Source organism: Ornithodoros turicata, unplaced genomic scaffold (genome assembly GCF_037126465.1).
Source record: "Ornithodoros turicata isolate Travis unplaced genomic scaffold, ASM3712646v1 Chromosome117, whole genome shotgun sequence".
NCBI classification, from domain to species: domain Eukaryota; kingdom Metazoa; phylum Arthropoda; class Arachnida; order Ixodida; family Argasidae; genus Ornithodoros; species Ornithodoros turicata.
Window position 1 is genome coordinate 236,539 of NW_026999299.1, and position 16,566 is coordinate 253,104.

The 16,566-nt window shown below is 45.0% G+C and overlaps 2 protein-coding genes across 6 annotated transcripts in view; one reads left to right on the forward strand and one right to left on the reverse strand.

The window, feature by feature from the left end:
• LOC135371593 (zinc finger protein 883-like) overlaps nucleotides 1-4,495 on the reverse strand; it is a 26,333-nt gene extending 21,838 nt beyond the window's left edge. The window contains exons 1-3 of one of the 3 annotated variants that reach the window (XM_064605578.1): nucleotides 4,332-4,495; nucleotides 3,951-4,077; nucleotides 1,494-1,723 (exon numbers count right to left, since the gene is read on the reverse strand). In XM_064605578.1, coding sequence (XP_064461648.1) covers nucleotides 1,494-1,650 — 157 coding nt within the window. In that variant the 5' untranslated portion in view covers nucleotides 1,651-1,723; nucleotides 3,951-4,077; nucleotides 4,332-4,495. The other 2 variants (XM_064605579.1, XM_064605577.1) reach the window with 2 other exon arrangements.
• A 446-nt stretch (nucleotides 4,496-4,941) lies between these two features.
• LOC135371609 (zinc finger protein 501-like) lies at nucleotides 4,942-16,285 on the forward strand. 3 transcript variants are annotated; one of them, XR_010415663.1, is made up of 8 exons: nucleotides 4,942-5,054; nucleotides 5,128-5,248; nucleotides 6,418-6,504; nucleotides 6,634-6,822; nucleotides 10,500-10,652; nucleotides 11,323-11,475; nucleotides 14,192-15,127; nucleotides 15,190-16,285. XR_010415663.1 is itself a non-coding variant. In XM_064605598.1 (7 exons), exons 4-7 carry the CDS (start codon nucleotides 6,717-6,719, stop codon nucleotides 15,046-15,048), a joined length of 1,269 nt encoding a protein of 422 aa, XP_064461668.1. In that variant the 5' UTR covers nucleotides 4,942-5,054; nucleotides 5,128-5,248; nucleotides 6,418-6,504; nucleotides 6,634-6,716; the 3' UTR covers nucleotides 15,049-16,285. The 3 variants fall into 3 exon arrangements, 2 of the variants coding, with proteins under 2 accessions (XP_064461668.1, XP_064461669.1); XM_064605598.1 differs by having other exon boundaries at nucleotides 14,192-16,285; XM_064605599.1 differs by having other exon boundaries at nucleotides 4,942-5,040; nucleotides 14,192-16,285.
• Nucleotides 16,286-16,566: the final 281 nt, after the last annotated feature.

The following is a 16,566-nucleotide window of genomic DNA, read 5'->3' on the forward strand; positions in this document are numbered from 1 at the left end:
TGTAAAGTGAGTTCACCTGACCTGGCCAACAAGACCAGAGCGCATCAAACATACAGCTCGTGCGAGTCATTAGCCTAGCAGTGTATCCCGGGAAGAGACCTTAGTCCCCGTACTTTCTTTCCCACCTCCACACATGTCGGCTCCAGTGAGGATCACTCATTGCACTACGAGATTGCAACTGATAATAAGCACGTCAACATGGTCTGAGTTGGAGGAGATGTTCAGGTGATGATGATGATGATGATTACATTTTTTATGGCGCTCAGACAACTACGGTCAGAGATGTTCAGGGTGAAGGTGGCAAAAGGTGACGGGAATGTAGCATTTTCATGCCTTCTTTGCCTTCACAAACAGAAATGAGTCAGCACATCCCACACGTCGTATTTGAATTTGAAGAAGCGCGCTCGACCAAGTGACTTCAATATTTTTGCTAGCTGCGTGATGGTCTTGTTTACAGATCGTACGAGAGATATTGCGAGACTGTTATCTCTGATCTCTATGTGTTACGCCATACCTTTGTCCTTACTCGCCATGTCCTAGTCCCGGTGGCATTGTTCTCGCCACGCCAAAGACGACGGCTTACGGAAATAAAGTCTTCTTCCTGCGTTGGTTTCGTACGAGATGGCTGCTCATCATTCGCGCAACACCGTGGTGTCAGAAGTGGGGTGATGCGGATACCCCCCCCCCCCTTCAATCCACCATGCTGGATCCCCCACCAGGTGGAGAAACCGCGGCCAATGGAGCGTCGGCGTCTACGAAGCCTCAGCCATTACAATTCAGCGCTGTCAGTGCCGTTGGTCTCCCAGCGCCTTCCAAGTTCGACTCTGCAAACCCAGCAGAGTGGCCGTCGTGGCGAGCAGTCTTCGAGGACTATGCCTTCGCTTCGGCTATCTCAAGATGAAACACGTGTGCGAACACTCCTCTACTGGCATGGGGCCCCAAGCTCGCCCGCTCCTCAGGGCCTCGAGAAACACGAAGACAGCAAGTGTGACGAAAGTGATAACTAAACTAGAGGGTCACTTCGTCCACCCGGCAAACGTAATCTACGAGAGCAGACGGTGTCACCGTGAAGCGCAACAGCCTGGTGAGTAGGTGGACGCATTCTACGCCAGATTGCGAGCCTATGGCGAAGCAGGAAAAAAAAATAGTCATCAGATAAGCCGCACCGATGGATAAGCCGGAGAGCGCCCGTGAGAGAAAAAAAAAAAAAGAATCCCGCGTAAGCCGCGACTAATACGCGCCAAATTACGGTACACAGTTTGTGGAAATCTTTTGAGGACGCGCGAGAAATGGTAGTAAATCTTCACTTGTCTGAGTAGGGGCAGTTTGCCCCCACAATGCCGTTTCTACTGTACGTAAATTATGAGTTTTGAAAATAAAAGAGTCCGAATGTGAATCTGACATGACTTACTGAAACCTCGCTGCAATACATTCCCTGGGGGACATTCCGTAAAACATACTCACCACCTTACGTAATCTATAAAATAATTTACCGTAACTATTGCTTCTTAAAGGAGACTCGCTGCAGTACTGTTCCTGTATCTGGCCCTGTTCGTGTAGACATGCAGCATCAGGCGGTTCCACTTTCACTCTTGAGAGCTGAACACTGAACTTTGGGGAGAGGCACATTTCTTGCAGCTGTGGATCCATATGGATGGGACTCAAGAACTCAAACGCACAGGTATCACTTGGATCTTTAATGGGAAGTTAACACCCCTTGTCCCTGAAATAACCAAAAAGAGACAAGTGGGTGACCGAACAAAAAAATATATGCAGGGTGTTTCACCTAATACGAAAAAAAGGCGTACTGAAAAATTTACTTGTCCAAATATTATGAGCTGAATGCTTTCAGGGTGCATAGAAAAATTCGCCAAAGTTTTAAAAAATGGTTCATCGTGCACCAAAAAAAAAAAGACTGACTGTAGAGTGTTACCTGACCAGTGGTGACCTGACAGTGGTACCTGACAGATACTCAAACCATTTTTGTAATTACTTAATAAAGTGAAGATAATTAGTTTTTTTTAATTGTAAGAAACGGAGTCAAAATGTCAATGGGAAGTTTTAGTGGGCGATACAATGACATGAAACCTGCTGATTGCAACTTTGTACCTGTAAGGGATCCTTTTTGTGCCGACTACAAAGACTAACTTTAGGTGAGCAAAAAAACAATGTCGGACCCACGGGTGGAGAGTTTTCAATCTGCCGGAGGGAGCCGGGGCACAACATCCCCCTCCCCCTTTCATGCACAGAGGTCAGCCAGGCTGTCGTGATTCCTTGTTGCGACGTCACTAGGCAAATTTTTTCAGGATTAAAGGATTTTTACAGGATTTTTGTACAAGAAATTTTTACAGGATTACAGGATTTTTACAGGAGGTCATGCAGGGTGTCCGGAATTCCTTGTTGCGACGTTGTGAGACAAATTTTTACAGGAAATTTTTACAGGATTACAGGATGCTTACACGATTACAGGATTTTTACAGGAGGTCGGGCAGGGTGTCCGGAATTCCTTGTTGCGACGTTGTGAGACAAATTTTTACAGGATTATCATGATCACTGAAACACGCATTTCTTAAGATATCCCTTGAAACTTTCATCTCAAGTGTCGGCTCGGTAGACTTCCGGGAGGGAGCCTGCACCCCCCCACCCCCCGGGAAAGTTCCGGGGAGGCTCAGGCCCCCAAGCCGCCGCCCATGATCACAGCGCTCTCAAGTGTCCCGTTATCGAACGAGGACTAATCATATAGTTTTCACTGACATTTTCGCTTGACCCCTGACGCTCTTGCTACAGGTCCCACATTGGTGGTTTGAAAACCCGAAAGTAGGTGTTTGAAGACAGGAAAAGTTCTACGAGGGTTATGTTGCCGATGCAAGACCACATTCCTTTGCTGCAGCCGGATTGTTCTTCAAAATTTTTTTCGGAGAATCTATGTTCTTCCAAAGTTCTAAAGGTTTCTTTTTTACACCGAGCTCAAAAAAATAACTGCAAAAAAGTGGAGCCATTATGAAATGGGTGGCAATCATAAGGCCAAACTATAAGAAGGCCAAAGAGCCAGAAAACAGAACTACCAAAAGTAAAAAAAAAAGCTCTAAGCTCAATTAATCACAGTAAAATAAAGTTGTTTGTGTTCGCCAAAATAAATCGTTTTAAAAAAATTGAACGTTGAAAACAATTCCTGCGGAAAGTCACTTTTCCAGATAACTTTTCGAAAATAAACTCTCTCTGTATCAACGGCGGCAAGATTAACGTTGAAATAAACTTCACTGACGACGCTGCAGGAAGGAAGTTGCCCACGGAAGGGATGTATTAGGGTTAGTTCGTTATGACATGCTGCCAACTGATACGGGCAGGTTTCTAATAATTTACTTCATAATTTATTGAAGCGATGGGGTGCTGGCTATTCCTCCCTGCTAGTTCATTGAGGTGTCACCGTGTTCAATAAACGCATAACCCATAGCGCTTTAAAAAGAAACATTTCCTCTGCACATTATTTCCCAATGCCTCTCCCGAACTCAACTTTCTTGCTCTACTACTTTATGTAGCAGTTCTAACTCTTCAAAATACACTTTCCATTTCTTGATGGCTCGCGACTGTTCATTGGCACTTTCGACTATTCCGCCTTCTGAGTGTTTGGTATGTCGATTTTTTGGCCTTTTTAATTGGCTTCTTTATGGAACACCAGAGTGGATAAGTGAAGAACGAATGAACATGTTTCAAGAGACACACCTTTTACACACGGTGTCGTGCACACGCCCTGATCTGAATGCATGTTTTTATTTCTCAGTTGAAGAAAACCAGCCCTTGTAATTCGCTTTTCGGGGCCTCAGCGTGTTTTTGAAAAACAACGAAAAGTAGGAACCCACCTTGCTTTGTTGGCACACGTTACAACATTTAATTATACTCAGGGTGAATTCTGCAAGCCAATGTCACACACGAAACTAGATAGAACTTACTGTGTTCTGAAGAGGAATCTTGTTTTTCTCAACTGGTTCGAGCATGGGTTGTGTGTGTTTCCCGCTCTTTGGTGTTCTGTCCTGGTTGCCTCACCAATTGTTGTTCGTCCCCGACAATCCTCGAGCACTAAGATAGCACGGAACAAAGGATGTTATGCGTAGTAATAAACACTGGGAAGTAGACCTCCACGTAATGTCAGACAGCCTCTGTGTAGCGACGATCCCAATGCCGTCTCCATTAACAGAGCACCACATTTACTTCGCCTCGAAGTGCAAAGTAAAGGCTCGTTCTAAGCAACACTCGAAGCTACTTTGCCGTTACTAGAAGCGTGCTAGGAGTTTTTAAGTTTCAAAGTTTCTGCCGCGAACATGTTTACTTACCGCCATGGAAGAAAGGAGGAAAGAATGGTGTCGATGTCTTGCATGGCGCTAAGTGTAAAGAGAGATAAAATGTGATGATACGTCTAACAACTATACAATCGCGTTTTCTGGCACGTATCTTGAAGAATTTAATTCCCGATATCACGAAACTCGTGTTAATTTTGCCTTTAATTTACTTCGAATGCGCGTGTCCCGCGTCAAAATTCAACAGATATATCGCCGACCAGAAGAGACCTGCGCTAACTAATTGTACCTAAACAGTACACACAACGTGAAAAGACAACCCAAACGACCTCTAATTTGTTCTGGTGTGCACCACTCATATGTAATTCGTTGCGGCTGTGTCTTTGACGTATACAGTTTGACGTAATATAACCGTAGCAGACGACGTCAACCATAGTCATATATCACGCTTTTTCTGTTGTGCATACGAAAATTCGCACGATTTCACTTATTCGGGGAACTAAATTTTTCAGAAATACCTGCCATACGGAGCAATTTTATTATTTGACATATTAATTTGACATATCGTTATTCTTTCTTACAGTTAGCGCCACGCAAAGCTATCGGCCACCATTCTTTACTCCTCCTCCTTTCCTTCATGGCGGCAATCAAACTCGTAAACAAACATGATCGGCACAAAGTTTAAAGCTTCAGCGTGGTTCTAGTAGTGGCAAAATAGCTTCGAGTGTTTACTTTTCACTTCGAGGTATTTGAAATGAGGTACTCCGTCAATTAAGGTGCTATTTGGGATCTTCATTATTTTGAAAACACCCTTTGTTCCGTGCTCGCTTAGTGCACCAGCATTGTACAGGACAACAAAACAATTTTGAGAAGAAACCAGTACAGGACCTGGAGGACCAAGACACAGGCCGCATGCTCAAGTGAGAACAACAGGGCTTCATCTACGGAAAATAGTAAGTTCTATCTCGACGTAGAACCACATTAGCCAGCATAATTCAACTTGGATGAGTAATGAAATGTTGTAGGAAGTGTCTAGAGGTAGGATCTTTCAACATCACGGTATCCGCCGTGCGTGTCCTGACAACTATATGCTCGCTTTTGCCAAATGGGCGCCTAACTTAATGCATAATGATGAAGCATAATGCATCGTCTGAGCTTATTCTAGTCAGGGTAGTGTAAGTTAGCTTTGTTTGCAACGTGAGACAATTGATGTCCTGAGGCTGGAACAACACAGAAAGGACAAATACATACGAAACCTCGAGCGCTTAAGAAATTAATGATGAAAGATGGATAAGTCACTGGAAAGGTTAGTCAGCTGTAGGACTCGAACCCGCGGTAATCCTGAAGATGCGGGTTCGAGCCCTACAACTGGCTAACCTTTTCAGTGACTTCCATCTTTGGTAAATTGGTACAGCTCTAGGTTAGGTCCAGTTAGTTTAGGTAACTGGGTCTGTAGTTGGATAAGTCCAAGTTACCTTCTGGACGGTGCCGGCTTGAGGTGCCCTACTGCGTTCCTCATATCATGGACAGTCGGACGGACTTCACCGCATAAACAATTGGGTCCACTCGGCAGATGCTATATGTCCCCGTCATTTATCAGGAGCTTGAGTAAATTTTTCAAGTGTTGCACATTGGTGGGGTAAAAGACAGACCTTTATGTGACAAATTTTTTATTTCCGTTCGTAATAATTTGCATAATAAAAACTGATTTAGGTGACAATCACATCAGCAGGCGGCAAAACGCTAGTAAGAACAAATTCCGTTGACCGTGTGATTTCTAGGTGGCGTAGTTTTTAAAAATTGTAATTCAGTGAGACATTTTCTGGTACACCCGTATGTGGTCTTCCTACTTAGATGTACTTTGTCATATACTGTAAATATATAAATTAATTAAGCGAGTCTTCATGCACACACATTGAGAATTTTATTTAGATAATCATTGTTATAAAATTGCCTGCCAGCTAAGCAGACGTTGTATACTGCACAAAACTGCCCGTGGTTTCCTGGTGCATAAGTGTTGGAAAGGGGAAAACTATTAACCTCGTTCATCATACTTTCCGCCTTCCAAATGTTACATATCGAATCTGGAAAGTAGTTAAATACATGTATCGTGTTTCTTCAGAAAGAAAAAGAAGTCTACGCAAGATTTCGTCAGGAACTTCTCTCCGGCACCTCTTCTGTCTGAATGTAGCTGACCCTCTGACAAACGGTGAGTCGGCGTTTTCACGAATACACTGTTCAGGGATTTCATGTTCTGTGAGCGTACGAAAACCGTCGCTGTATTTGTTTGAGATCAGGACCCAATTTTCACTTTTTAATTTACATGGGACGAGGACAGCACCTGCATTAAAGAAGAGGCAAGAGATTCTTGTGACTTCGAGTCATCACGTGCGAGGCCCTTTGGAATCACAACTCCAAGACATGCAGTTCTCTCTGGAGTTCCGTGATCAGCCTGTGAGAGTTAAATCGGAACCACCTGATGTTGCATGCCTGCCACAACAGGACCAGGTACATCAACAGCGCTCCGGTGAGTATCCATCAAGAGGTGATGCTTATGGTAAAGTCTACGTAAAATTTACACTCAGGTGGTGAGTGTTTTATAGATAGGGTGTGACTTTTTCTAGTTAAATACTTGAAGCGAATTTGGGAGGGGAAAAAATCGTCCGCTATCATGGTTCCCACTAGTCCTTGAAACACTCGAATACCCTAGATTTTGAAAATGTAATTTTAGAGGTTTGGAGATCCCTGGAATTTTCCACACTCCTTGAGAGCCCTCCATTTTGCATCTTTTTCTTATTCTCACGGGGCTGGTAGTGCAAGTTCCACTTATCCTGAGCTATCCGTGGTTTTGAACTATCCCATAATTTCACAATTTTTTTCCCACGAGCCCTCTGTGGCTTATCCACCAGTGCGGCTTATCTGATGACTTTTTTTTTTCTGGTACCTTCCCCATACGCAGGTTTTAACGAAAGGGCCAACAGTGTCTCTGGAACAGCACTGCCCTGCCGATGCACAAACAGTGCGTAACAGGGACGGGCCCACATTCGAATAGATTGATCTTCTTAGTGCATTCACCAAAGCAGCTTTAACGAAAGTGGTGACAGTGATTCACGTCTCCTGGAAGACCACTGACCCATCAAGCCATGAAAAACGCCAAACAATTGCATAATCCGATCTTGGTAGAACTCTAGAGCTGACCTCCTTTGTTGTACACTATGCTGACCCCAGAGTATGGACCACAGAGTTTATGGCCTTCTCTCTGGTCTCCCTCATCGCACAATTCAGTCGTCTCTTAACGCCCGTGGCTTATCTGCGAGTGCGGCTTATCTGCTAGTAAAATTTTCAAAATTTTCCTAAAAATGGGCCCTGTGGCTTATCTGAAGCGTGGCTTATACGCGTGAAATTACGGTACATCTATAGAGCATTACCATGTCGTAACACCCGTGGCTTATCTGCCAGAAAGTTTTCAAAACGTTCCTAAAGACGCGTCCTGCGGCTTATCTCTGGTGCGGCTTATACGCGTGAAATTACGGTAGTTACAAAACCACGGGGATTAGCAGTCTTTGCAGTAGGAACCTAGCCTAACAATTCAAACCAAATTAATTTGCACAATGCTACCACTTAGAAGAAAACCACACTGAAAACAGAGCCCTCTGTCAGCAACGAGTGGGATCCCCAGAAGGCACAGATTGGCGACATCCAATGAGACAGCAGGAGACGAGCACTCATCCCTATCGTGACTGTGCGCATTTGGAAAGGGTCTGATCATAGTGTTCTGTATGCGCACGACATGGCACTGCATTTTTCAATAGCGATTCACTCAACTGTAGCCCACTACAGTTCTCAAATTTTCTTCTGACAACAATTATCGTCCTGTCCTTCGGACAACGCTGCCAGGCCACTTCACAACGCGCATTGTTTTTCACCAATCTGACACGTGATTGGAATTCGGGTCAGGGAGAAATCTGGTTCAACAGGGCATAATTGGTGCTAATCGGGTTTAACTTGAAAAAGTGAGACCCTGTTTACAGAACGCTGTTGGGGAACATGACACAGTAATATTCTATAGATGTACCGTAATTTTACGCGTGTAAGCTGCACTTCAGAAAAGCTGCAGGGCCCATTTTTAGGAACATTTTGAAAATTTTACAGATAAGCCGCACTCGCAGATAAGCCACGGGAAATATGACGCAACTGATTTGTGCGACCGTAGGGAAGGCCACAAACCCTGTGGTTCATACTCCAGGATCGGCATGGCGTACAACAAGGGTGTTCTAGTCTTCTAGCCAGGCGTGGATCTAGGAGGGGGGGTACAGGGGTTCAGACCCCCTCAATTCCAGACTTAAACATAGGGTTCAATGACCTGGCACTTGTCCATAGCGGACCCCCCCCCCTCGGAAAAATCCTAGATCCACCCATGGTTCTAGCAAGATCGGATTGTGCCCTTGTTGCGTGTTTTCCATGGATCGACGGGTCAGCGGCCTTGCAGAAGACACGAATCGGTGTTACCAATTTCGTTAAAACTGCTTGGGGGAATGCACCAGGAAGGTCAGTCGACTCAAATGTGGACTCGCCCCTGTTTCACATTGTTCCTGCCCTGGCAGGGTGTAGCTGTTCCGGAGACATTGTTGGCCCTTTCGTTAAAACCGGCTCGGCCACCAACACGTTATGGTAGTGAGTACGGCACAGGGAATTATATCCCGTACTGTCAAACTTGGGCTGCGGGACCACAGTCGTGCAGATCATCGTACCATGCATTTGCTCAAAATCATTTGAAAGTGACTGCTCAATGCATATATTGCGCGCATATATGAGCAAAAATGCGTGCGGGCACGCAAACTCAATGTGGATCATCGAGAACCATTTGCATCCACCTGAATCGAGCGAGGTATTCTGCTTTTCTCGTCTAAGGTTTACACCCTTGGTTGCTAGGTATTCATTGAGCTTCATCAGACAAGGGGCTAGTCTTTTTTCTTTGTCGGTCGTGCGATGATGCATCTTAATGTTGCAATGCCATTCATAATGAATCTGTATTCTAATGTACTGTGTTTGAACGTAATAACATTACAAATAAAACGGGAAAGCTGTGCAGATATGTCACCATTGTGCAACAAGTCTTTCCGTATCTAAGAAAAATTCCTTAAGTAGAACCTTCACCAAGCATACCCCCCCCCCCCCACACACACACTGAAAGCTCGGCACCCCCTCAGCAGCGGATTTCTGGAGCAATCACCGGTTTGCTGCACATTGTATGGTGCACAACAAGATGAGGAACAATTGTTGCGTGGTGAAATGTGCGTTCACCTATGAAGTGCTCCGCCTGGAATGAAATTTTCTTTGTTTCCTTGGCAGCCTCGTGAAAAGGAGAGAAGACTGAAGCGCAGTTAAACGTACAGTAAAACATTGCAGTGAAACGTTTTCGCTTGCAGTGACGTTAACCACTGTCAGGAAGCTATGCGAACTTCATTCATCGTTTCTTTTAGTAAAGATAGATCGCCGTGAATGTCCAACAATTGGCACTGTTATAAATGTAATCACTATTTTGCTGATGGCGCTAAGTCAAATGGTCCAAGAAGTACTTTGTATGTTCCGTCTATAAAAGGTCGTTCTATTGCGCTCCACTATGTCCATTTTTGCACGGGAACATGGACCCTCCAGCTGTACATGCAGACGTCATACATCATTGTCTTTCACGACAACACCATCGGACGTGTAAAACAGCCACGACTGGTGCTCTAATATTACACACGTGCTACCTCTCTGCGCTCTACAGTCGTAGCCGTTTTCAAACTGGAAGATGGCACACTGCTTCATGTACCGCCCATAGCTTACTGCTTTTGTGTTCTGAAGATTGATGTGCTTACGGTAGACGTGATGCAGCAGGCTGCATATAGGCAACACCGCAGAGTGTGCTACGAGCCCCGGGAAAAGTACCCACTCCTCCCACTAGGGGATTCGCTTGCGGCGCCCCCTATAGGCGCTGTACGGGGCGTATGCCCCTTCACCCTTCGGAAACCCTTCCCCACGCTTCCATTCGTGCACCATTGGCTGCGGTGTAGCCCCGACTTTTCATTACTGGCAACAGCGCACACCTCTAGGTGCAATATATAGTTAAACTAGGTTCAGAAAAAGTACGGAAGTGGTCGTCATGTGGCCCGAAGCTTTACACTGTGGCTTGCTTCTCTCCTTTTTGTTTTACTTAAGGAGTGACAGCTGGGACGTGTGAGATTAAAGATGAACCTCGAGAGGAATCTTTGAAGGAACCTGCAATCATGGAAGTCAAAACGGAGCCTTATGACGCTGCAATCTTGACTGGACAGGACCAAATGGGACGCCAGTGTGATTCAACATCAGAAGGTAAATACAAAATGGTCAGGGACATTTGGTGAACACCAAACTCGATAGTGTGACAAAAAGAGGGATACAACAGAAATGCACTTTAGTTTTCTGACATGATTCTCACATTTCTGACTGATGCACATGTTCTGTTCAATGGAAGGTTCTGAAAGTTATGGAAAATAGACGTGGAGACTCTTTATCAAACTTCACGTCACCGTTGCATCTCAATATAGGGAAATAGATAATGACCAAGTTGCATTTTTTCTGCGAATGCGGCTCCACTGTAATACATTTCCTCCGTGTGTTTCGCCTCTGTTTCCCAGTTATGCAATTGGTAGGAATTCCTGTTAGTAATTAAGTATTGTGTGTAAAAATCCGAGCTTCGAAAACTACGGTTGATTCTGAAGCCATTCCAGAGGTATTCAGCTGCGTTAGTTCCTCTTCCGAATTTTGTGATGTCTTTGAAAAATCCCGCATTTAAAAAGGGATTTCGCTTGGCGCGCTGAAAATAAATTTGGATTTAAAGTGATTTGATTTACCCAAATAAATTTAAATCCGGACCTGATTCGGATTGGATTTAAATTCGTTTTGTCTCCTCAAATCCCTCACACTGTACGGAGGTGGTTGTCACGTGACTCGAAGCCTCTCAAATATGGCTCACTTCTCCCCCTTTTTGTTTTACATTCAGGAGTGACAGCTGGGACGTGTCACGTTAAAGAGGAACCTCGAGAGGAATCTTCAAATGGACATCCTATCGTAGAAGTCAAGACAGAGCCTTACAATGTTCCACTCTTGACAGAACAGGACCAGATGGGAGACAGCTGTGACTCAACATCAGAAGGTAAATACAAAATGGTCGACAACATTTAGTGAACACCAAACTCAATAGCATGATACGGACAAAAAGTGGGATGCAACAGCAATGCACTTTAGTTTTCTGACAGACAGACACGCATCAGCTCTCCAGAGCATGCCCTGTTCTATGGAAGTGGGCAAAATAGATGTGGAGATTCTTGGATACATTTCACATCATGCTCACTCTCGAATGTCGGGAAATCTTCATCGAGTACAAACGTCATTGCCGTACTTGCCATTGAGGAGCACGGAAAAAGAAAAAAAAGTTTAGTTTTGTGTGAACTGTACATTCCGATGTGGCGAGCACTGGATGTTCGTAAGTTACGGATGGAAATCTCGTTTTTCTTTTCGGACGCGGCAGCGATTATCGCATATTCCTCACCGGCTCAAAAAAGCTAGATTTTTTTGGACTACAGTAATCACAAAACGCCACAGGAAAACAAAATCGAGAACGAATGTAATTAAGGAGCAACTGCATAGTAGCTCTCACAGCAGTGGTTATGCATGCCCATTCCAGCCAATTACATGATTTCATGTGGCAACACCAATAACCGATAACAACGTTAATGTTACGGCAAACTGACTTCTCCCTCCGTCCCCTGGGAAGCGGGATTGCTCCCTCTTACTCGCACATGGGAACGGCACACGGGATGCTGTAAAGAGGTGTCAGCTGCCTACGAAATAGAACGTGTCAAACGAAAGGAGTTCGTTAAACTGAGTGCAGGTATACATTGTCCTTTATGTGGAATTATACGTGCAGCGGAAATAATACGTTAAAATAGAGGATTTCGTTAAGTCTACTTTTGTATAAACAGCCACACATACGTAGAATATACAAAGATTTCTTAGGGGAGTATGCAATGTCGCGAGTGCATCAGAATCCTTCCAGGTGTCTGAAAAAGGTCATGTATATGCAGGATTCAGCAGGATATGTCGGCTCCTTGGATGATGGGAGAAAAATTGTGCTTGAAACATGTCTCTCGTGAAGTTTAGGTATGGACAGTTCTCATTGACCGTCAAGACCAGGTTGCTATCCCCAACGGCTGCCATATTTATACGTTTGAAATGGCTCAGGAGTACCGTAGTTTCACGCGTATAAGCCGCAGCGCAGTCGCGATCAAGTTGTTGATTCCGTCTCGTATGAGAAAAAAAAATAAAATGGGGGTTGTGGCGCTCATAACGAGAGGCTGACAAATGCCATTCATTTCATTAATCGCTACTGCACTGGATCTCGCACACTCCCGGTGAAATTGAGGGATCCAGAACCGGAGATGTTCAACACCTTTTACCCGTATTGAACGACATTAAAATCTGGACAGGTTAGATATTTATTTAAAAGCGACAAAACCCCGTTGCTAGGTAGTGCAGCCATCATACTTGTTTGTCCTTTGTTCTTTTTTACTCAGCACTAAGGTTTTATTGGTTCTAAATTTATTCACCCAGCCTTCTGTCAGGGTTCGCTCATAGGCTAGAGCCTGAAGTGTTAGGGTTTTACCCGATTCTTCCCTGAATTGAAAGTTGCCTCTTTAGGGTGAAACCTCATTTTTACCAGGCGAATTGCCCTCTCTGGGATGTCTATAGGAATGCACCAACTTACTTGTTTGGCAGAAAAATGCAGTTACATCACCGTTTGTACCAAACAGCTACAGTTAGCCAATTTCGTGAACAAAATTAGGTATTTTTCAAAACGTTCGAGGGGTTAAATTTTAATAGGGACTTTGGGCACAAGCGGCAGGGCAGGTTGAGAGGACTATCTTAGTTGCAAGCTGTACTTCACGTCTAACAGATCCTGAAACACGCACGTGCATGAAAATATCCAAAACCCAAACTTTGATATGTGTATGAGCCGAAGCTACGGCGAGGGTGGAAAAAACGAGAGCGTATGTTCCGCATGCACGCCAGTAAAGAAATATGAACGATTTTTTGTCCAGACTCGAAAGGGCAGAGCTAGTACATCGTTGGCTAGTTTTGGCTGGAATGGCTCAGCTGTGCCAAATTAGCATAATGGCTCGGAAGCCCTTTCTGCACGTTCACAGTCACATGATGGCGGAGATATAACCGTACCTAAATAAGCGTAACCTAATTATATGACACTGAAGCAAAAATTAACAAAAATACTCACACAAAAAATATAAAAAAAACAAAATGCTGTGACTGTCTCGAACTGAGCTCAGGCTGTTCCGTCCGCGAGTCCTACACTTCACTTCTTGGCAAATACCGTAGCGTGTTGCGAGCTGCTTCGAACTTGTGGCCTCAGTCGTGCACAACGGCGATTATTTGTGCAGTTGGAAGGCAAACGGCATGACAAGGCCTTGTGAATGTGGTGCCACCTAGTTTTTCAAAAATCCAGAATCAGAGATGCTCCTTGTCTTGTATGCCCTCGTAATGTCCGATTTGTGAAATTACAGGCCAAAGAGACAGCACTGATACGATCAATATTAAGAACAAGCCTAGAGGCACTTGTGATCAAGAATACTCTGGTTGCGCTTCTTGAAGTGCACAGTTTAAGGTCACCACAGCAACAGTTGAACTGCAGCTCGACAGCACTGCACTAGTGACTATGAACGATTGACATGCTGGGCAACATAGAGACCAGAGCAAGCAATCTGCACTTGCATGCATGTTGAAAGCCCGCCTCGAATGCCACATGTTTGCACACTGTCACAATGAGTCTGAAAAGTGTTCCACTGCTCTTCCAACAGATGTTCAGATGGGAGAGAAGTGTTCTGGGTGCAACATCTATCTCGCTGCATTGTGGAGGTCTGGAAGTGACGAGAACCATGTGGCGAACCATACTGACAAGAGGCCATACAAGAGGGATGTCTGCCCTGCAGAGTTCAGCCTGAGCGGGAACACGCAGCAGCAAAAGCAGACAGATTCGTGCGAGAAACCATACAAGTGTGATGTCTGCCCTGCGAAGTTCAGCCGCAGTTGGTACGTACAGCGGCACAAGCGGGCACACACGGGCGAGAAACCATACAAGTGTGATGTCTGCCACGTAGAGTTCAGCCAGAGCGGGATCCTACAGCAGCACAAGCGGACACACACGGGTGAGAAGCCGTATAAGTGTGATGTCTGCCATGGGAAGTTCAGCCGCAGTTGGCACTTACAGCAGCACAAGCGGGCACACACGGGTGAGAAGCCATACAAGTGCGATGTCTGCCCTGCAGAGTTCAGCCGCAGTTGGTACCTACAGCAGCACAAGCGAGCACACACGGGTGAGAAGCCACACAAGTGCGATGTCTGCCCTGCAGAGTTCAGCAAGCGCGGGAACCTACAGCGGCACAAGCGGACACACACGGGCGAGAAACCATACAAGTGCAATGTATGCTGCGCAGAGTTCAGCCAGAGCGTGATCCTACAGCAGCACAAGCGGACACACACGGGTGAGAAGCCATACAAGTGCAATGTTTGCCCTGCGAAGTTCAGTCAGAGCGGGCACCTACGGGTTCACAGGCAGACACACACGGGCGAGAAGCCATACAAATGCGATGTCTGCCCTGCGGAGTTCAGCAGGGGCGGGAACCTAGAGCAGCACAAGTGGACACACACGGACTAGATTCTATAAAAGTGCCGTCTCTGTCCTGCAGTGTTCAAACAGTGCGCAACCTTGTCACATCACAAGCGAAAACATACAGGTGAGCTGCCATAAAATTGCAACCTCTGTCCTGCAATGTTGATCCACAACCCAAACTTGCAGTGTGATACAAGTGCGGTCTCTGTCCTGGAGAATATCGCAAGCAGACACCTTGAGGTAGCCATGAAAGAGCATTCCCTGTTCTGCTGACCTGAGGCACAGGACAACCTGCAGTGTAACAAGAAGACCTACATGGGTGTGAAGCCATACAAGTGCAACCTCTGTGCTGCAGAGTTCGTGTACAGCAGGAACACACAGAGTTAGAGAAGCTGCTAGAGCTAGCTCAACCAGAGGAACAAACCTGTGACGTAACATGTAGCCAGGACACACTTGGAATAGCAACCGGAGGAGTGGTTAGAGGCCGTGTACACGTGAAAGTGCACCAGTCCTGGGCTGTCGCATGTCCTTGATGCAGACACCTGAAGAAGCACATGCTAATGCACAGATAGGAGAACGCTGTACCGATGCGATCTGTATTCCGCCGTATTTTACTTGTGTTAGACATTTTGAAACTCGCACTCGTGAGCAGGGAGAGCTGGGTTGGGTGGTGACACATGTGAAACGCAAACAAACGAACAAAAAAAAAAGGCATTGAAGGGGCACCCATACGGTGGCTCTGAACTACCAACCAAGGTTTACTTCCACGAACAACATGCATTGTATTGTTTCGCTTTAGCCTCTGTGTTCCTTTCTTTATTCCTTTGCCTTTTATTCCTTTCTATTTATTCCTGTTTATTATGACGATGAGTGCTTCCTTTATTTCTTGCGTCTCCTCAGCTGATAACATAAACGAATAAATCAACCATATGAAATAAAAAAAATATTTCTACAAGACGTGACAACTTGTGAGAAGAATCCCCATGGTTACGTTTTGTGTTACAGGCATGTGTTGTGGAATGCGTTACAATTTGTAACAATTTGTGAGTCACATCTTGGGAGAAATCACGGAAAGACAATCGTGTATGGTATGAGAGAGTAAAGGCTGTGAGCTCAGTCTCGAGAACGTTTTTTTTTTCTTTTTTCAACCGAGAGGGTTGACTGGAGACTGCAACTACTAGAAGTACAGCACCCGTCAACCTTAGTAATAACACGGGAAGAAGAAATGGTGTCGTTCCGTCATATGCACTTGAAAGAAATTAAACATGCACGCATCTCTGCACTTAACCTAGTCAAGACATGCAGTAAATATGTGTCATATGTGCCCTAAATACTCGAGCTGTATACGAAGATGTAAACTTTTATTTAACTGGATATGTTGGGGTTGCAGTGAATGGTAACCAAAGCGGATATTCGGAAAAAATAATACGAGACCGCGTTTCAATGATTGGAATCGTTGTCATGCTTCTATGCTAACTGAACTTTCAATTGGAATGATTGGATGATATATGAATTGGACTGTTAAAGAAAATGTTTGCCGCCAGATACCGTTGAATATTGTCT

What these genes read in the sequence shown, in the direction of transcription:
- LOC135371609 (XM_064605598.1), top strand. Translation starts at nt 6,717, where the DNA reads ATGCAGTTCTCTCTGGAGTTCCGTGATCAGCCTGTGAGAGTTAAATCG. An exon ending in GGTACATCAACAGCGCTCCG is followed by an intron (nt 6,823 to 10,499) that starts GTGAGTATCCAT and finishes GTTTTACTTAAG; the next exon opens with GAGTGACAGCTGGGACGTGT. An exon ending in CTGTGACTCAACATCAGAAG is followed by an intron (nt 11,476 to 14,191) that starts GTAAATACAAAA and finishes CTCTTCCAACAG; the next exon opens with ATGTTCAGATGGGAGAGAAG.